Source organism: Strix uralensis, chromosome 7, assembly GCF_047716275.1.
Source record: "Strix uralensis isolate ZFMK-TIS-50842 chromosome 7, bStrUra1, whole genome shotgun sequence".
Lineage (NCBI taxonomy): Eukaryota > Metazoa > Chordata > Aves > Strigiformes > Strigidae > Strix > Strix uralensis.
In genome coordinates this window covers 1,460,074-1,481,387 of record NC_133978.1, presented here as the reverse complement: position 1 = coordinate 1,481,387, position 21,314 = coordinate 1,460,074, and the positions used below count along the sequence as shown (strand labels likewise).

The 21,314-nt window shown below is 44.0% G+C and overlaps 1 protein-coding gene and 1 long non-coding RNA gene across 2 annotated transcripts in view; one reads left to right on the top strand and one right to left on the bottom strand.

Moving 5' to 3' along the window:
- Nucleotides 1-4,938, bottom strand: LOC141945704 (uncharacterized). Its single transcript, XR_012629584.1, has 2 exons — nucleotides 4,706-4,938; nucleotides 1-3,723 (listed from the first exon to the last, which is right to left on the bottom strand). It is a non-coding gene; the product is annotated as an uncharacterized LOC141945704 (long non-coding RNA).
- Nucleotides 4,939-5,637: 699 nt separating this feature from the next.
- PTEN (phosphatase and tensin homolog) overlaps nucleotides 5,638-21,314 on the top strand; it is a 49,124-nt gene continuing 33,447 nt past the window's right edge. The window contains exon 1 of the mRNA XM_074874121.1: nucleotides 5,638-5,782. Coding sequence (XP_074730222.1) covers nucleotides 5,704-5,782 — 79 coding nt within the window. The 5' untranslated portion in view covers nucleotides 5,638-5,703. The remainder of the gene's footprint in view (nucleotides 5,783-21,314) is intronic.

Here is a 21,314-nt window from a genome sequence, read left to right as displayed (position 1 = left end):
TTTTGCTTTTTCATCAATATTGACAAATCAATATTTCCTTTTATTGTTTTGTGTGCTATAGCTCTTCCAAATAAAGAGTGTATTTAGTAAGAAAATAAACGTATCAAAGTCTGCATGCACCTATCGATTTACATGCAGCCTTTCTTTTCTGCTTTGACGCTAAATCAGATTATAATATTTTAGAGACTTTTTTTTTCAATCTCTGTAGAATATGTGAACAGTTTCTCTCTGATATTTTAAAAATGAACTAGATACAATCAGTGACGCTGACAGCTTTTGCTATTGAGACTTATACTCATTCTTGCAATCACCCCTTTTGAATAGAAAAAGAATAATCAATCATTTCACTGTCTGCGTTTCATGCACTAGGAAAACGCTATTGTGTTTGAATTACCGTTACTGTAGGAAAATATTTAAGGCTCTTCTGTTTTTTCTCCCACTCTTAAAACATCTGTTTTGCTGCAAGTAAGGAGAAATTCAAACACACACACAAGTCATAAAAGCCCGAAACCTACATTTTGTCACTGCTATTTGACAGCTGTGGCAGCAAGCTTTGAAAGAAATCCTCTGCTGAAAAGTACTTAAAAAAATTTTTGAGGGATGTAATTTTTCAGAAGCTGACCAGGGTCAGGTTGAAGGTGAGGTTGATGCCTCTAGTCCGTGCACCAGGCTGACGAGGAGCTGCAGGAGCCTGGAGACACTACCAGCCTCCTGCTGACTGACTGTTCCTTTCCACCGCCAATGTGAACCAGGCCTTAGTTTTCAATTTATATCTACTAGTAGAAGTACCTGTCTGAAATTAGAGAAATGTGCTGGAAATCATGGGTTTATACTGGGGGGAAAAAAAAGAGTATTTGTGGCAGCTTCACATGCCTTGGCTACTCTGGATTGTGGAATACGCTTCCTACTTAAGGAGAGACCTAGAAAGTGGTAACATAAGTTGAAACTCATCCAGCACACTTTATCAATTTTGGTTTTGCAGCTGTGGAAAAAAAGAGAACATTTGGGGTTTTTTTTATATTGGTATGAAAAAATATAGATTGCAAATTTCCCCCAAAATTGAAAAATTTCAAATCGACTGTATGGATGACTTGGTTGGACTCTGTTGATTGCAGCTCTTGAATACAGGACTAGAAGGTCACTAAAAGGACCTAGTGTAGTTGGAAAACTCATCGGAGAAGGTAAGATGAAGGCTGCATGGTCCACATGCTGTTTTGTTATTGACTGCTGGGTGCTTTGCTATGAAATTATTTTTGGTGAACATTCATTTTGGTGACTTCCCGAGCCGGAGGATGCGCTGTATTTTATAGCCATTTTTTTCATTAATTTGTCTGCCCTCTCTTTAAACCTTTGGACATTTGTGGCATTTTGTGACCCAGTCCCACAATTTAACTTCATGCTGTGACACTACTGCCTCTCTTTATTGTTTTGAGTCCATCGCCGGCTAGTTTCATCTGGAACCCCTGCATTTTATATTTAGGAAATGGCAAAGCAAGCAGTCCCTGTCCAACCTCTTCAGTAATTAACAATTTTATAGACCTCTAGCTAACTTTTTAAAGTGGGCCCTCAACCGTATGCAGAGTTGAAGATGGAGGCACAGCACAAATATTAATGGTGGCATAATTATGTCCTCTTTCCTAATTCTACCAAGTGCTGGCTGGCATAGACCCGCAGGTTGGAACATGAGATTTCAGCAGTAGTTGTTACAAAGATCATCACTGCATGATGCGATGAAAACCTGTCCCAGGTGTCGCTGACACAATAGTCACGGATAGGTATCTACTGCTCAGACTGCTTTTTAGCCTTGGTCTGACTTGGAATGCAAATCTAGCAAAAGGACTTCAATTAAGCTGTATCAACTTCCTGGTGACATATATGTAGTTGGATGTTAGAAAGAGAGGGGCAGTCTTGGGACTTAAGGACTTTCAGAAACGTTTTCAGAGATGGTCTTGATTTGCTAGCCACTTCTCTATTGCTCTATGGATAACCTCAGAGCCCAGGACCTAAAAGTAGGTTTCCTGGGTTCATTTCGTACGTTTGAAGTTTGGGAAAGGAACAGTACGATCTCACTGCACGCACACGAGTTGATCCCAAAATAACTATGAGTTGCCAATGTGATCATGAAAACAAGGCCCTGAGAGGTCTTGGGAGCAACATTCCTAGCAGAGTTTGGAGGGATTAATACCATTGTCCTTGGCACTGGCAAGATACCCTCGGGAACACTGCACGGCATCTATATCAAAAAGAAATAAATAATAATAAAACTGAAGGAGAAAGTCATTGCCGAGATGAGGGAGAGTGGAAAGTTAGGCGAGCTCAGCTAGCTTAGTGTAGTCAGATGACAGCTAAGGGGGACATTTCTGGCTGTAAGCACATAAAGAGTAAAAAAGGGTAAATGCTATGGAGCAGGAGCTATTTAAGGCCAATGCTGGCACAAGAATAAATGGATACAAACCAGTCACAAATATATTTAGCATGAAAATCAGAAGGCGGCTCTGGGAACAGCTTCCCAGTGGGAATAATGGTGGCAAAAGATCTTAAGATGAAACTTGATACATTTATGAAAGGAATTATATAATATAGCATTTGCAAAGGCTGAAGGCTGTGGCAATCCAGGAAATCCCTCCACCTTATGTTCCAGTTTATTTTGAGCCCTTAAAGGCAAAGCGTGGCATTTCACCCTCCCATTCCTCTTCCTACTCCAGCCATCTGCAGCTGGACTTCAGCACCTCTCTTAAAAGCTGTTTAAAGATCGAACAAGACACTGAATTTCTCTTGCACTTTTGAATTCCTTTTTGCTGTTCCTCAGAACAAACAAGTTTTGTAAAGTATTGCCTAATTTATATAGGCAAAAATTACTATTTAATGAATCTTCTGATAGAGTATTATGTTTTATCCAATTTTTCCTACTTGCCAGACTTGCTTATTAACCAATTTCCCATAGCATCCAACCAATATATGAGTGCTATTTTTCTCCAAGTTGTCCTGCTCAAGCATATCTGATAGCCATTCCCTGGGTAATACAGTTACTAAGCAAACCACGGAGAGATTTCCTGCTCGTGTTCCTGTGAGGGCCATCTTCACTCTGGTCTGATGTGTCTCGCAAGATACCAAGTCTCTTCAACAAGGTGTCTTTCCCTACCAGCCTCAAAAACATTTGAGGTGGACTTCTAAATTAAAGCCAGGACCCGTTCTTTAGGGAGATACCGGTCTGGTTCATCATCTGCTTTTCACGGAGAGAAGGGAAAAAGGGGTGCATGGGTTCTCCTCTTCCTGTCAGGCTGGTCCTTCCCATGGTGTCTCTTTTCTAGTTGTATAGGAAGTGGTTTCATTTTCCTTTTGTTTCTGTTTCTTGCGGATTTTGGAGATGTCCATCATCCCTTTGTAAAACAAGCCACTGCCTTCTTGCTCCCTTTAAACAGGCTTCCTTCGAACGTATGTTATCTTTGACCTCCATGGGGTTCCCCTCACATTACTTACTGTCCAACAAGAGAATGGCATGAAGATAGTATTTTTGAGGAAAGCAAATTTAGAAATTTATTTGCCTGGTAACCCCATTTCTTCAAATGTATTATCTGGCAAGCTCTCTCCTGATCCCTTAACAGTTGGGGCAGATGCTGATCTCCAGCAGATTCCATTCATGATGCTTTACAGAAGTCATACGTGCCAAGCTGCTTTAGCATTTTGGTTTGTACTACCACAACAGGCTAACATTTTACCTGTCTGCAAACAAAAGGAAAAAAAGTCACACAAAAACCCCCACAAAATATGCCCTACCAAAGTATGAGAAAGATGGAAACTGCTAACTGAGACCGAAGCCAGTCTTCATATTCAGAAGCTCTGGCTGTGACAGGCGACCTGATGGTCATTTTCCTGCAAATCATTAACTCCAGCAATTCCCAGAGACTTACGGGAGTTTTCTGCACAAAGAACCTGGTGCAATGGGGTTTATTTGCTGAAGTTCTAAAGGAATTTAAAGGCCGATTTGGTGATTTAGAGACAGCGCTTTCCCACCCGTCAGGATAATTGTGATGAACGGGGGAAAAAGGGAGACAGCAAGCTCCACGGGAACAGCACGGCCACCACCAGCAGGTCCCTACCCCCGTGCTCGGTCGCCGGCGGCCCCAGGTGGCCCTCACCCCCCCGGCTCCCTCCGCCCCCCCGGGGCCTGGGCGGCTGCAGGGGGCAGCAGGCCCTCACGTACCGCGGCGGGAGGGCAGCGGCTCCCAGCCAGCCCGAGCCGCTCGGCTTTACGCTAAACCGCACACCGGCGGCGCGGGCGCAGGCGGGAGGAAGGACGAGGCCCCGGCGACGGGCTGGCCCCCGCCTCCCCCTCCCCGCGGGGCTCGGGGCCGCAGAGCGCCCGTTACCCCCCTCCCCCCCTCCCCGGTTACACAAGCGCAGGCCCCCGGCCCGGGCACCCCTCCGGGGCGGGCACAGCCGCGGTGGCACCGACCCGCGGTACGGGCCGGCCTGCGCGGGAAGAAGGCGGGGGGGACAGCGGGGAGAGCCCCGTTCTCTCGCCCGCCGCGGGCCCCAAGCGCCGGCAGCCCGCGGGAGCGCAACAGGCAGGAAGGGGCCCGCTCGGGGAGCTCGGGCGCTCCCCTTGGGAGCTCGGGCGATGGGGACGGACCCCCGCGGGCAGCGCGGCGGCGGCGGCGGCCCCCAGCGCCGCTCCCCCCCTCCCCTCCCGGCCCGTCCTCACCTCCCGGCCCGGCCCGGCCACTTCCGCCCGCGGGGGAGGGGCCGGCGCTAGCGCAGCGGCCCGCCCACGTGACCCGTCGCGGCACCGTCGCTCAGCGCGGCTCAGCCGCGTCTCCCCCCCCTCCGCCGTCCTGTATCCCTCCGCCCGCCGCCTCCTCGCCCCCGCGGGGCGGCGGGAGCGGGAGGGGTGCGGCGCGGCGAGGGGCGGGCGGGCCGGCGGGCGGCGGCGAGGGAGGCGGCGGGGCGGGGCGGGGCGGCGGTTAGCCGGTGGGTAGCTGATTCGTGGGGGACTACTTTCTCGGGGCGGCGGAGGCGGCGGAGGGGGCGTGGCGGCGCTGCCTCCCCTCTCGGAAGCTGCAGCCATGATGGGAGTCTAGCGCTGGCGCGGCGCTGCTGGGCGCGGAGCAGGCCGGGGGGGATGAGCCAGGCCGCGCCGCCGGCCCGCACGCCCTGAGGAGCCGCCGCCGCCGCTGCCGCCGCCCCGCCGCGGAGCGCCCGCCCGGCGGCGCGGCCCCACCGCGCGGCTCCGGGCCCGCCGCCGCCGCCCCGGGCGGGGAGCGGAGCGGGGCGGAGCGGGGCCGGGCCGGGGGGGCGCCCCGCGCCGCTGTCACCATTGCTGGGGCCCGGAGCGCCGGAGAGCTGCTCTCTCCGCCTCCGCCTCGCTCGCCTCAAAGACGGCGGCGGCGGCGGCACCCTCAGGGACTCGGCCCGGCTCCGGACCCTCTCTGCTCGGCCGCCGCCGCCGCTGCTCCCGCCCCGCTTGGCGCAGCGGCGGCAGGAGGAGGAGGAGGAGGAGGAGGGGGCAGCTGCTGCCGCCGCCGGGAGCCGCCGCCGCCGCCGCGGGGGGAGGCGGGCCCGCCTGGGGCTGAGCCGCCGGCGCAGCAGGCCCCGCGCCCGGGGCCGCCCGGCGGCCGCCGGCCCGCCGCCGCCTCCCGGCCCCGCGCCCCGCCGCCGCCCGGCCCCTGCGCGCTGTCCCGGAGCGGCCCCCGGCTGCCAGACATGACCGCCATCATCAAAGAGATCGTCAGCAGGAACAAAAGGCGATACCAGGAGGATGGCTTCGACCTGGACCTGACCTGTATCCTCCCGCCGGGGACGGGGCCCGGCACCGGGCGCTGCACGTACAGCTATTGCATCAGACCTGCGCGGCGGTTACCTAACGCGCTTCCCGGTGCCGCTCCGCCGGGAGGCCGGAGGCTGCCGCCGGAGCTTGCCCGGGCCGCCGCGCCCGCCGCCGCCTCGGCCTCCTTTTGTCCGGGCGGCCGCAGAGCCGAGGCCTGGCAGCCGGGCAGATTAACGGGAGCTCCGTGGTGGCGAGGATTAACGCTAGTGCGCCTTGGCGATCGCAGCCTGCCTGCCTGCTGCCACCCCCGTGTCGCGGAGCTGCTGTCCCCCCACCCCGGCCCGGGGAGCCCCGGCCTGCTCCGGAGCAGCGCGGGTCTGCTGCTTATCTCTGGCTGTGTTGATTTTTCGGCTCACATAGCAAATACGCCTGTCCTGCCGTGACTCACGTCCAGAGCACTTTTTTTTTTTTTTTTTTTTTTTTGATTTAGTAACTCGTCTTGAATTGCAAATAAATCGTGGCAGGCCTATCGCTTTGCTCGGGTTGCTTCAGTCTGCGCGGCAGGAGAGGCGAAGCCTGTGTCCTCTGACCTGATTTTCATACATTCAGTAAGGCAGAGCTTGTGCTCGGTTGCTACACGATGCAGCGAGGTTCTCGATGTGACAAGAGGTGGCAATCGCTTCTTCCAAATTAAAAAATACCTCTTTTCCTACCGCGATGTGTGAGCTGCGCTTTGGCATAGTCTCAGATACAGTGAACATGAGGATGTGTTACGAACGAGAGCACGTTGGGTTTCGTCGAGGAGGATGGTGAGGAGTGTAATTCTGGAATATGTAATTAGTATGCAATTACGACTAATGAGTCCAACCGTAGAGAAGCATTGCTAGTGTGTAGTTTTGGTGGCCTTGCGAACAGATGTGCTGTAGCGGCGGCAGGCAGATACTTAGCTTTGAATGCCTTGCAGAGTTAATGGTGTGTAGGGGCTGTGCCGAGGGCATGGTCTTTCTCCGTGGTGGAGAAAGATCATTACTGTGTTCGAGAGGTTTTGGAGCAAAAGCCTCCCTTAAAAGTTGGAATTGTCCTAGGAAAAATGAATATTGACAGTAGCACGCAGAGCTAGGCTTATCCCTACAGAGAGAGTGCTTTCTGTTCTGCAGCAGAATCAGGGTGAAATTTATTGGGTTTTGGAGCAATTACACTCGTGTCAGAGCAAGTGCTGCTACAAATAAATCCAGTTCTTGGGCAGGATCAAAACCGGTAACAGCTGTAACTAGCACAGAGCTGTGATGTTGCATTGAGCCTTGGCCTAAAATTTTGGTGGCTTTAAAATGGCCTGAAAAGTTCTTTACTTCAGCAGGTGGCTGCTGAGCTTTTAGTTAAAAAGCAGCAGCTCTAGTATGCAATTTCTGCATTCTGTTTGTCATACTGATACAACACAATTTTAGGCTTGAATTTTTAAATGTTTGCACTTGGTCGTTTCGTTGGCCTATGGCTTTAACGCTGACCTAGGCCAGCGCAGCACTTACTGCTGACTTAACGACAGAATCCTGAGTTAGATTTTTTTGATTCTCTGAGTGAAGGTTTGCCGGGAACTTTGGGGTTACAAAAAGAGTTGAGTAGTGGCAAAAACAATGAGGTTTTGGCTTCACAGTTGAAGAGTTTGGTATTTCAGATATCTTTGCCCAGATGTGCCATTAGTAGGGAGCGATTTTTTTTTTTACCTAAACAGATATTTTTAACTAGTCATCTGCTCCCGGCAAGAACATTGGTGAATGCTGAACCTGGATTTTCTTGCTCAAGGTTGCTAATGATATGTCAAATGGAGTTTATTGCTTATTTTTTACTTTTTTGTCTTGTTAATTTTATTCTTAGGATTTTGCATTAGAAGTAGGCCACTGAACACTGAGCTTAGGCTGGTTTTTCTAAAAGGAGTAGCTGGCTGCAATTCTGTAATGGAATTTATAGAAAAGGTGGTTTTTTGATGATTGCAAAAATATCTTTGGAAGAAGCTTATACCCAGTCCTTTTTTTTTTTTCATAGCTGCACATTTTGAACAGATAATTAATGAATGAAGACTGCTGCCTGTACAGTATAATGGCTTGGCTTTGAAGGCTGACGTTGCTGCAGAAGTGAAAGTTTAATTTTTTATCACTTTGTGCTGGCTTCTTGGAGATGTTCTTTTTGCAGGGCTCTGATGGAATTGTTGCTCATCATACCTGGTAGCTGCAAAATAACCTATGTATAACTGTGTATTTCTTATGTGTGTGGACAGAGGACTAAGCTGGGAGTTAGCTCGCCAACCATGTGATGTTAGATGAAGAAAGGTTTCAAGTTTTCTCTAAGTGAGCTGTTCGGGAAGGCATGTGGTGTATGGTAGGAGGACCGGGGTTTAAGGTCTCAAAGGTACTTCTTGCCGTGTGCTGGAGCTTAAAATTTTGAGACTGAAACAAGCTGTAGTTAGCTTTGCTTCCCTGCACACCCATGATTGTAAGAGTGTCCTCTCTTACAGATTACTGGTCATTTCAGGGTAGCTGCTTCTGTCAAGCTAGAAGAGAAAGGCTGATACAAGTTGGATAGCGCAGTGATTTGGGCGTTTAGCTGGGATATGGGAAACAGAGGTGTGAATTCCTCCTGCAGTAAATATTTCCATACAAGTAGTTCAGTGCGGTGGTAGCTCCAAAATACTCAGTACCTGGTGATTATTACCTGGACTTTGGAAGGTGGAGAATAAAATGCATCTAGAGTGAATCCAGGTGAGGTGCCTGATCTCCAGCCTATATTCTGTGGTCTGTCTTGCCTTCTACCAGTCTTTGAGGGAGGGTTTGTGTGTCACTGTCCCAGGTGGACAAAGACTTGCAGTCTTTATATTTTGGTCACGGTTGATTCTCCCAAGGCATCGCAGGGAACACCTGAGTGCCAGAAGGCAGGCAGGGTTAGGCTCTGGAGTGCCGAACTCCCCTTCGAGGACCGCTTTTTTTCCTCTGTTGGTCTGTGTGAAATCCTTTTAAAACTGGCACTGATGTCTGTATGGTACGGTGCATCATACTTGGGAGTCTTAGTTCCTGATGAGTTGGTTAAGAATTCTTCTTGTGTGGATAATGCAGGATTTTAGGAAAGAGAAACAGTGACTTCTCAAAATCTGGAGCTTTACATACACAATATAAGAATAGCCCCATGTGCTAATATGACAAAAGTGTCTTTAAAAAAACATATTGATGTTACTTTTAATCAAATGTTCTTTTCTCTCTGGACAGTCTTTTTATGTACATCTTGGAAAAAAAATATTTTTAAATTAGAAGAGTTTTAAAGGTGGAGACATTAGATCAGCTTTTTAATACCTTATTTCAGATACTGCATTTATTCCTGATATGTTTGGGTTTCTATTTCATTTCTGTAATGCTGGATACCTTTTGGTGCAAATGGGTGAGAAGGAAAGTTTGGGTTAATGGCTTTCTTCTAAGATGGCTGCATTTCTTTATGATGCAATGACCAGTATATTGTCTGAGGCACTATAATCTTTGGTATTTCTGAAATTGTGCAGCTTGGTTGTTGACCATTTTACTGCAGGGAACAGTGAAGAGAGAATGTTTGCATGCGAGTCCTGCGCATTGCATGGATTTGCCTGTGTTTTAAGAAGTCCATGTGTAACTGAATTTAGCAAGTGGTTTAACTATTTGATACTAAAGTGGAAAAAAATTGTGTAACTGCTTCTTGTGCCCATTATAGCTTTGGTTAGACTTTGTCTCGTATTTCCAGGCCTTCTGTTACGCATGAAAATGGCTATCTAGCCTGATCATAGGGTAGAGCATGCCTACCCTGATGCTTAATTGAAGCATGTGTAGCTCGTGACCTACATAGTCATAAACTGCAGCAATATTCCATAAAGATTCGATGTTGGGTGCAGTTTATTTACAAGTCTCACATGTAGTTTGTTTCCTATAATGAAGGGTAGAGAATGCTAAAATTCGAGTGGAAACTTCTTAGAATATCACCCTGCTTTATGCTATTTGCAGTCCTAAAGCTCTTTGCATTTTTAATGAAATTTTAAATGATGTGACTTCACTCAAAATGGCTCAGCTTCCAGGAAAAAAAATGAATTAGTGGCATGAGGTACATACCGCGTTTAAAAATAGAGCCTGAGTTGGAAATGCCATTCGTTTAAAATATTTGGTTTCATGTTAGAATTGAAGTTTGTTAGATGTTTTGTAACAAGTTCTTGCACAGAAGTGCAGGAAGGGCTGGTAAGGGGTTAGAAGAAACTTGAAGAAACCAACTGGCAACACATTTTATTGGTGGAAAAGTATTTCTTTGTTCTGGAGTAAACCATGTTACTTAGCAGTGTTAAGAGCCCGACAGACTCGTTTCGCTTCTGGAGCCTGGGACAATCTTGAGTTTTGGACAAGAAGATTAGTGCCAGTTTTGCTCTGAATTCATCTAAGAAGTCTGTTTGAATAGACAGCAGTAAAACGGTACTGGCTGGGGGCCTCTCAGAGTTTGATTCAGTTGCATCCTACAGCAAGGAGGTGTTTAATTTTGGGAAAATTGGTCTTTCTGCACTTCCCAAGGATTTTTGAATTGTCCAGATGGAGAAAGCGAGGTGGTGATAGATGCAAGTGTGTTCATGCATTTTCTTTTCTGGGGTTAGAGACGTGCTGGATCACTTACTTTTCCTCACAACCTAAAAAAAACCCTTTGACATACTGCCATAGTAGATGCATATTTGTGGATAGCGTTGTTTGACAGCTGATGCCTACGCGCAAAACCCCCACCATTCGGGCAAGTGCTCTGTTGTGCAACCCTCGCTGCATCCATTCAGAATAACCCCAGCCCCTTTCTGCCTGGCTTTTTGACTGCAGTTGCTTGGAAAGGGACTTCAAAGATGCTTAACAAATTACAGCTCATCTCTTTGCGCTGCTTAAACGTAGTGCGGGCTTCCTAATGAACTATTTGATGTTGCATCATCAGAAATTTTTAATCAATGTGCAGCGTTGCTGGAGACTGTTTGCACAAGCTAAACATGAAGTTAAAAAGTAACTGCCTGTGCACACTTTTAAATCGACAGAAGTTGCAAACTGATTCTTGGTTTCATGTAGCTCTGCTGTTGAAGTGATGGTTATATGTTCTTTTCAAGGTGGGGAAAGAAATGAGTACAGATAATGTGAACGCTGTACAAAATTTTCTTAGATGGTGACGTTTTAGAAAAAGCACACCTGAAGCTAACCTTCATTGAAATCTGTTTGTAAGCTTAGTTCAGTTTGTGTAATTTTTGGAACATCCAAAGCTTTGCTGTTAAACATTAAGAGGGTAATGCTGAATAAAGTGCAAGCTCCACTAGGACTGATAGTGGTTTTGAGCATTTCTTTTTTTAAGGAAAAATCTGATGTTCATCTTTATTATCTCTTACACTGATAAGACTGATGAGGTGTTGGCACTTGAGGCCCTTGAGAAATTATCTTTGTTGAGGCTGGTCAGTGGCTTTGAGAATGGTTAGGTCAGTGTTGAGGACTTCTGAAAATCACAGCCGTTTAGCTCTTGGTGTGATTGGTTGGCCATGCGTCAACACTCGGGCCAACTTGAGTCTTGAAGAAGGTTGATGAATTCTGAAAGTGCATGTTTCTAGGAACTTGTGCTAGTTAGGAAGGCCTTTCTGTCCTCAAGATAATTACATGTGACTTCCACTGATTTCATGAGATGGTTATGGTGTATTTAGGGAAGGGATATAGCCTTGAGTGTGGAGCTTGTGCAACACTTGAAATGGCTATTATTGCTGCACTGCAATACCTGTGGAAAGATTAGTTGGCTCTTGATGGCTGGTAGGCTGGTGATCAGCAGATTTCTTTGGGACAAAAACAGCTTTCCTGTGCTCTCCAGTGCTACACTTGATACATCTCATTTAAGAATTTTTTTTTTTATTACCAAAAGGTTTTGAAGTACAGTGACTGCTGTAGAGAAAGCTAGTATTTGCTAAATGACATATTAAAACACTGTCTAGAGGAGTACAGAATTTTCTAATTTTCTTCCAGAAGAGAGGTGACTGTATTTTCAGTTTTCTTCCTTGTAGGATGATTTGGACACCTAAATCCTCTTTGTTGTGGAAGCAATTGGTATAATTTGTTCTGTAATAATATGACATTATGTTAAACCCCCCTGTGCTAAAAAATGTAAAGCCATACCAAAACTAAACTTCAGAATGTAATAATTACAAAGTTCAAATTTTATATATAAAGTTTCTGTCTACCGAGTTGCTTTTGCCAGTTGTGAATCTCTGAATAGCTTCTAAATGAAATGATATTTTTAATGGATTAATGTTGTTGCCACATTAATACTGCATAAGCTGACAAATTATACCCCTGGTACCTTAGCCTAGAGTCTTCCCTTAGAACGTGTTTAAACAAGAAAATGCTTCTTGTATAATGATTTAAGGGACAATAGTTGTGTTCTGACAAACTGGAAGAAAAGGGAGGGAATAGGCAGTTGAGCTGTCAAATCCCTTAATTACATTACAGACCAAAGTTGCTGTCATTAGTCATAACTAACTCCCTTTTAAAGTCCACTTCCTTTCCAGTTCAAGTACCCAGCGAGTAATCTGGAACTGAGCTACACGTGATTTGTATTCATTTACTGTGCCTAATGTAGGGTGGATATAGAAGGTTAATTATTGCATAGATTTTTCAGGGGGGTAAATGGGATGTAGCCTGGAGTTGTGAGTAGTGATTGCTGGAGGTACCTGATGCCTCATCTTAAATCTTAGGGTAGCTGTAGGCTCCTTTGGCTTGGCAATTCTGTGAAGGTTTGGGGGATTAAAGCTATGCATGTTTGTACATTTGTGTGAGTTACTGGGATGGTGATTTCCAGATTGTAAGAAGGGAATTTATTTCAAGATACATGAACGTTCATAAGTGGCCCTGTAGAGCAGGATCTCTTCTGAAACACGTATGCTTTGAGGGCAGTTGACTCTACTTTGGGTTAAGCAATTGCTGTTAGTTTTCAAATGCATCTTAGTCCCAGACTGATATTTCAGATGTAAACAAATCCCTGTTCCAGTTTCTAATTCTAGCTAGCATCCTCTTTGCTCCTATCGTCATCTGCCTCGTTTGCTGTCTTGCCTGTGAGGCCCTGAAAAAAAAGAAGTTCTGTAGAATGGAAGTAAATAATCATGCAATTAGGCTGTGTATCATGCTGCATAAATCTAGGGTATCTTAATAATGATTTTTAGGCAATGTAGCTGAAGTAGTGGGCTCTGTGACTCAAATTGATTGTGCAGCTAAAAAATTAAACTCAACTGCTCTGTGTTTGGGATGATGACTATTGCAAAAGCTGGCATTGTTCCCTTTAAAGATGAAGTCCCAGCTTCACAGCCCCAACGTGCAGCAGTGCATAAAAACTGCTTAATATCCATTTTTTCGTAGTGAAGTGCTTAAGAAATGCCTTTATAAACTTAATTCTGCCTTTGTGGAGCTGTAGTATAATAGCTTTTAATTGCATGATTAATTTTCTTAGAGGCCTCTGCTAAATTCGTTGCATTGCCTGGGTATATATCGGGCTAGAACTGAAGTAGTTGTGTATTTTCTGTTCTTTAATTTCTTGCGTGGGTGAGTTAGAGAAGTAATGTCCTTTTCTTGTACTAACATTTAGAGGAGGAAAACACTAGATCTCATTAGAATGAAATGAATATTATCTACTTGGAGTTCATTGGTTGAGAAGCAGCTTATTAGGATGGCCTTATGTATTGTTTTACTGCTTGCCTTTATTTTCTCTTTATACATTCCCCAAATTAAGGTTTGATGAATTCATACAAATCCCCATTTTTGTAGCTTCTGTTTTACAGAACTTTTTAGTGTGACGTACTTGTCCTCCAGCTCAAACTATTTTACATTCCCTTGTCTCTGAAAGTTTTGGATGTTCTTTCAGACTTGCAAAAAGTTGAGACTGAGCCATTTTTCACTTCCTGTCAGTAAATATCAAAGTAGTGACTCTCTGTGCTGACTTCTTTTTACTGAATAAAATTCTTGTATTTTTCTGTGGGTGTTTGAGGTTAGGATATGCTTAAGTACACATCAGTGCTTCTTTAAAGGAGATCCTGCAAAGTGTGGTAGTGTGCTGAGAACACGTACCAGGGAGGTCCTGTGCTCTGCCTTGAAAGAGTTAATGTTGAATCTGACTTGTGGGTCAAAACAGGTAAATTTGGCACTTTGGAAATCTCAAACCGAGATATAACAGTCAAGCTTCTCATATACGTTACCTCCTATTGAGAAGTTCTACTCAGCAGACGTGTTACCTTGAGGACAGCTACTCCACCTCGCATGTGCAGTTCCACTGGCTCAGCTCTTGGCCCGCGGCTGCTGTGTGTCGCTACAGCTAGTTGAGATGCCGGAGTAGGTATGATAAGATGGGATGCGGCTTCTCGCAAAGCGGGAGCAGAAACAAAAAGCCATCTTAACTGGACTTCTGCATGTTTTCACCTCTAGAAACTTGTTGGGATTGTAGGGTTTTGTTCAGTGCTGTAGACCTGGACTTGAAGCTGAGTAAGGAGTTGAGGTCCAGTCTTTGACTCCTCAGCTGAAGAGTTCTTTCAAATTTTGTATGAATAATATAGTGTACTGTTGCATCATTTGTTATGCTCCTGTTTGCTCTTGGCTTTTTCTTAATGGGAAGGGTAGCTTTTTTGTGTGCTGTGATACTGTCAGCTATTCTAGAGCGATTTGCTGCTCCTCAGAACAAGCTCATGTTTCCTTTACTATCTGCATGCTTTCCTATCTTTGTGATGCCAACCATGTTGAAATGGAAGCTTAAGGCATCTTTTCCTCAGTCTTTGTCAGAACAAGCTCTTCTGTAGAGTAGACATCATCTTCTTTCATGCTTCTCTGTTACTATTTTTTGTATTTATGCTCTGAGGTTTATGAGGTTATGTTTTGCAGAAAAAATGGTGCCCGCTTATGTAGATTATGTGTGTTTTTTTCTAATCTTCTTGACCTATTAGCTGTTCAGCAAAGCCTCCATATGGCTGAGAACTCCAGGACAGAATTCATGTACCTCACAGATGAAGGAAGAGACTCTTGCTCTGGGAATACTGCCCAAATGCAATACAGTAAGGAGGTCCAAAAGCCCCCACTATGGGATGGAAGTGAGTTGAGGATGTAGCTGGTTTCGAGACAAGCTGGCAGTATCACCTTCAGGCATCTTCTGATTTACTTCTTCGTGCTGCAGGAATTTGAGTTCCCCTCCAGACCTGTTGTCAGCCTCATGACCTCATCTGGACAGGGTTGCCTCCCGGATATGAAGGAGCTGCAGTTTCATTGTTCCTGGTCTAGGTTGCTGCATTTAAATTACAAGCTGAAAGATTAAAAAATAAAGAAAAAGAAAAGAGAAGAAAAAAAGGGTTGCAGTTGGAATATTGAGCATTAAGGGGTTAAATGCATTTCTTCTAAATCATAAAATGTTTCTTTCAGCCACATCTGAGTTGGTCTCTTTTCTTGTTCTTTAAGGCACAGATGGTAGAGTTGGCAAGTGCAGCTGGCTGGCTACAAGGAATCCTCCTTTGCTCTGAAGAACTTTCTTCCTGTTCATTTCCTCTATACTTCCTGATTATCCAGACTCATAGGAAAATAGTAAACTTATTTTGTGTTTCATGCTGGCTAATGGAAATGCCACCTATTTAAAAAAAAAAGGTATGCATGTGTACAGGCTAAACAGTATATATGCTAGGAAACTTTTCTAGATTTGGCTGGTTATATTTTCCTATGTCTTTTTTTTTTTTTGTAGGGATGCTGTCAAGAAAATGGCACTAATAAGAGCTTGGCCATTTGTCAGGACTCTTAAATCTGTTTGAGGATGGAGTGTGGACACTTCTCGTAACACTCCCCCTGTAGCTTCAGGCTGTCAAGCTGTCGAACAGCAAGAACAGTTCTTTTTTTTTTTTCTTGTCGTTGCTATACAGACTTGTTTAAGCTGAGGTTAAAGGGCTTGAGGTTAGCATGCTAACATTTCATTGCTGGTAGGGCCAGATGCGCCGCTAGACCACGTTGCATGGTTACTGAAGTCAGAGTTCCTGAAAATTGCAGACAAATTGAGACAACAAAGCAACTTTCGAAGACTTCAAAGTCATGTTGTTCCTCTGCTCTTTGGTGTTGCTATCAAGTGGGACTTAGCAGTTGACAGCTTGGCCACCCCATGCTAGAGGCTGGTTTTCTTTGCACTGTGGCTCTCCGCAGCCAGGGGGGTGATGGGTGATGCGTAGTGGAGCAAAACTGACAGCAGCTTGCGCACCAGTGAGGAGAGGGATGTTTAGGAGTGGATTAAAGCAAGGACATGCCTTGCTTGCCTGAACTGGAAGTGAAAATTTGCATTCCTGGCACTTGCGAAGCTTTTTTCAGGCCATAGATTCACCAATTTAAATCTGTTCTTTGTTAAGTACGATTCATATTTGGAAGCTGGAAACAGGGTCAGGAAAAATGGACTGTTGTCCTTCTGTTGGCAGGTGTCAGGTTCAGGTTTTGCAGTAAGTTTTTAGCTCCAAAGCATGACTTGAACAGTGACCATCATTCCCAGCTTCAGGAACGCTCAGCTTGTTTTAAATTTCCTTTTTAAAGAAAGATTAAGTCTAATGCCTGGTAGGTCTTCCTGAAGCCTTCAATTGTAAAGGGCTAATAGTTTTAAAGTCCTTTATTTGTGTTTTGATTTAAAAATATGTTGTCAGTGTTGGGTTTAAAAGGTAAAGCTATATGCAGATTCTTAAGCACTGCATGCTCTAGCATGCTTATAAAGTGGGAATATTAGGTCATTTGCTTTCTGTTTTTCTGTTACAGCTGCCTTCATGAGCAGAGCAGGAAGGGTTTTAAATACTTTGTTTGAAATAGGACTTCATAAAATTACTTAGAAATTCTATTGACTCACATTCTAGATATGGAGAATGTTGATCATTGCAGGAAAGGCTATAGCTGCCTATTTTTTGCAACTTTCTTGTGGCTGTTTAAGAATTTAAGAATTGGTAAATATTTTGGTATGCTTTTTTGGACACTTTCCATTATTAGGAAAAGGCTGAATTTGTGAGCAGAACCAGCTACAGGACCAACATGAGTAATTTGCTTTTATATCTATATGTATATGTATGTAAAATTTAAAGTGTATGCTGCATATTCTTTAATTTGGTCTTGGCATAATGTGAATATATAGACAGCTATTTTTGAAAGTGATTATAACTGATTTGCATAATGATACAGGATTTTTCTCATAGCAACTGGAAAGACTATCATCTTTAGCTTGTGGGAATGATTTCAGGCTTTAAGAACAGTGTTTTGTAAAATCTACGAATGGCATTAGAGCAAAGGCGTTTCCAAAGCGGCGTATGGATTATTTGCTTTGGTATGTCTTCAGTATTGACAAAGCATCGCTTTTTCATTGTGGCATTTGATAACTTCACAAATTATCGGGTGCTTTCATTTTAAGGTTCCTTGTGTATAGTGTAGTTTCATCTTCATTCATTTGAAAGTTGAAGTTTTGTAGTTAGTAAGAAGTACAAACTTGAGTAGACGATGGCATTTTAGTGTTTTGCTGTTGTGTATCATGAGTGTCTCTCATGTATTTTTTTAATTGTGGTTGCTAACTAAAATCCCAGCCTCCATGTTTACGAGACTGAGAAAGGAATGAGTGCTTTAAAAGCTGTTGAAACCATTTCTGGGAATGAGTTTCTTAGGAAAGAGCTACGTTGGCAAAATGTGGCAGGGTTTATTTTATGTTCTTTAGAAAGCCCATTTCAAATTTTGATAGTTAGACAGTTCGGTTAACTTTGTTTTGCATGTGTTGTAGAACTGCCTCAATAAATGGCTGAGGCTTTTGGCTTTTTTCGTTTGCCTGTCTAAAAAGAAAAAAAAAAAAAAACAACAAAACCAACAAAGCAAACCTTGGAATTGATAATGAACTTGTTGCATGTTTTAAATAATCAGTTCTTTCAGATTTCTAAAATTATCAGTATCGTTACCAATTTCATGATGACTCAGAATTCTTGCTTTGAATGTAAGCCCAGCTTCCAAGCTCCTTTGTAAGAAATCTCGTCTTGGTAGCGAATGTCTTAATTTCAGCTTTGGAGATTAATGTTAAATTAACTGAGGTGTGAAAAGCAGTGTCTCTGAATGGTTGGGCATGGCTGGTGATAGAAGAACTTGCCAAAGATGGTGCTCAGCGGTCAGTTGCTCCCATAACTGGCTTGGCTCCGCACCCTTCCGTGCAGTGGTCCCAGGCTGTCCCTGAGGAGGACTGTTCCGTTCCCCAGCAGCAGGAAAAAAGGAAGCTGGTACCGATGCAGTAACACCCATCCCCTTCGCTTGCTGCAGATCTTGGGGCATCTTTTCACAGAAGAGGAAAGGGTGGAAGAGCTTGGTTTTTATGGCAGCTTTTTCAATTAAGTGACGAAAGTGCTATTTCTGCTCAGAGATTTAGATCATCTGTGCAAACAGCAACAGCACTTCCACTCTGTTCTTCCATCTTGTGTTGCTCCTTAAAGCAAAAGGCATTCTTCTGGTTGAACCAGCAAAAGAGTTTCAAAGCAACATGCTGCTTCAGCGTGCTTGTCAGAAGCATATATTAAAAAGACACAAAATGATCTTCACCAGCAGTACGAATGCATTTGTCACGGTTGCTGCTTGCTGTCGTTGTGTGCAGGTGAAGCCTGCAGCCTGGCAGGAGTGCTGGGGAAGGGTGTCCTTTGCGAGCTGTGGCCGGGGTCCTTTAATGCCAGATCTGTTGCAGACAGAAGAGTGAGTCAGCAGTGGCGTGTGAATTGCATTCCAGTCCAAGACTTTGAGATAATAAGTAAGGTACTTCAGGATGCTTTTATTTAGGTGGGGGAGAAATTGGCTTGCCTATTTAAAAAACAACCATGTTTTTCTAAAAACAGCCTCCACCCCCCCAACTGGCTCACTGTTGAATATTTGTTGATGCACAGTTAAGCTTAAGCATTCAATTCTGCTGGCTTGCTCTTATTTAAAAGAAGAAATGCATGCAAACCGTGCAGGTACATCGTGCATTGCCCTTGAGGAGTGAGGGAGGGGAGAGGGGTCACATGAGATACGTGAGCCAAAAGGGGATCACGCTTTCCAAAAACGTGAGACTGCCCTGGTTATTTTGGAACTTTTATCTCTCTCTGCCTGCGTGTTTTGAGGTTTTGGTGTTTGGACAAAGTCTGTGAGCTTGCAAACTGGAAACGCTGCTGTTAAGATGTTCTGTACCCTTTGCATGGGGTGTCTGTCTGCTTCACTTCCATCTTGCACCAGCTGGGAATCCTGGAAAGTATCTCATTTCTTAGCCTCTTGGAGAGGAAAAGTCAACAGCAGAAGAAAAGCATCTGAACATAAACTGCAGGCTGAAACGCGTGAAAAAAATGCATAGTAAAGCTCATGATTGTGAACAGAAATTTGAGGAAGTTACATGGTAATTTGGTAAAGTTTGGGCATCTGTCTCATGGGTGATACTATAGTTGAAACTGAGTTTTTGTTTTGATGTGGTGTGTCAAAATGAATTTATTTCACCCCTGTTTCTAGCATGAATGCTTGTCTTCTACAGAGAGGTGCTGTGGAAATCAGGTTAATGTACTGGATTATTTTACTATGGTAATTTATATAGCCCTGCTACTCAGAGCAGGGTGCAAAAGGAGGTGCTTTTGAGTACGAGTGCTAGGACTGGCAGTAGGTAGAAATCAGGCTGAAATCAGGAACGAGGAGGGCGTGATGGGATGTGCTAGCTGAAAGTCAGGTAATTCACTGTTAATAGGCATAGAGCAGGTGCACATGATTTATAACTAGTTTCTTATGCCTATGGCAAGTAATAACTGATAGAATAGTAAATACATTGCTAATTATATAGCACCTTTTGTGAATTTAACAGAGGTGTGGACTGCTTGCAGAGTAAAATACATTCATAATGAAGTTCAAAGTTTAAGATTTATGTGATTTGATACTATCTGAAGTTATCACAAGCTCTGAAAGTTAAGCAACTTAATGCTGTTTTTTTTTTTTTTTCATGATAAGCCAAGTTTGGCCAAGTACAGAATAAATTGGAAACCAGATGTGAACCCCTTTCAGAGTCTGTATTTAAGGCAGCTACACACTGGATTTCTCAAAAGCTTTCATATTTTTCTCATTGTCTGCATAAATCATCTTTGAATAGTCCAAGCAGACCAATGTCTATTAATACTTGGATTACAGCATAGTGAATTCTAATTTTTTTTTTGAGAGTAGAAAAAGTTATTTCCGTGTATTCAGTTCTTAATGTTTTTCTTTAGTCTTCTAGTTAACTGTGTAAATGCAGAATTTGGTCCATGCTGCTTCCCTGTGAGTACTTAGGCTTGTGGGAATTCTGTAAGGATGGAGTAGTTTGTTTCTTACTTCAGGCTTTGCTTTGTGTACAAGTAACCAGAATATTAATATCTTGGAAGCTGCTGCAATGTCTTCTGATGGTTACTCTTTGGAGTTTTGTTGTATTTTAACCTTAAAAATGATTCTTAGAATTGTGGAACAATTTAGGCTGAAAGGGACCTCTGGAAATCACCTGTTTCAGCCCCCTTCTTTAAAGCAGGGCCAGCTTCAAACATATCATGCTTTGTTCTTACTCCTAAAATTAGTTTGAGGAGGAGTATGTTAATGCGGCAGGGTATGGCCTGTTTTCGAGCTGCTAGTTTCATTTCTTTTTTGCTTTTCAGTGAAGCTTCTTCACTACATTATAATTTCTATTTCACTGCATTATAATTTCTAATAATGTTTAAAACTCGGGAGTATATTTTCTTGAGTTCTGTTTAAAAAAAAAAATAAAATCCATATATCATTACACCACCAGGAAAGTATATAGCAGTGATTTTTCCAGCAATTTTTTGTGAATTCTTTATTACATCGGCTCTAGATGTAAACTTGCAATTTTCTGATTTGGCCTTTTTCCTTTGTGCTAATTTGTTTTAGCTAAGAGGTACTTTTTCCTAAGTTCCTTATCTCAGGTTGCTTTTGGCAAGTGAATTACAGGTTGTTCAGAATAAAAAACTAGAATATTTTTCCAGAAGTGGAGAATGTAGCAAACAAGACACATAATCCTTTTCAGATCTGTATATTCCCATCTATTACAGTATCTTACATTTAGGCATTCAGAGCTACCTGAGCAGCTATAGTGGTCTGTTATGTAGTGATTGTGGAAAGTGATAAAAAACACTAGTGTTTACGTAGCCTTGCCGGGGCTTGCATGCCTGAAATGCACTTTTTTGTTTGTGTTGCTCTTCTGCACAGTATACCTTTTTTGGGATCACTGGGGACTTGAACATGGGTTTTAATTTGGAACATCTTGCAATTCAGTCACACAAGAGTATTTTAATATTTCCCATTGGATGTAATATGCCACTCAAACTGTAGGGAAAGATCAGTATGTAGCATCTATGTGATTCTAGTGAGATGATGTATGATAAAGTGGATTACTTGACTCTGCTTTTCTGGTGGATTGCCTTCCTAATGGATGTTAACCATCAGCTGCCAAATAGCACATACCTGTTTGGAGATGTAAGGAGATTTCTGTT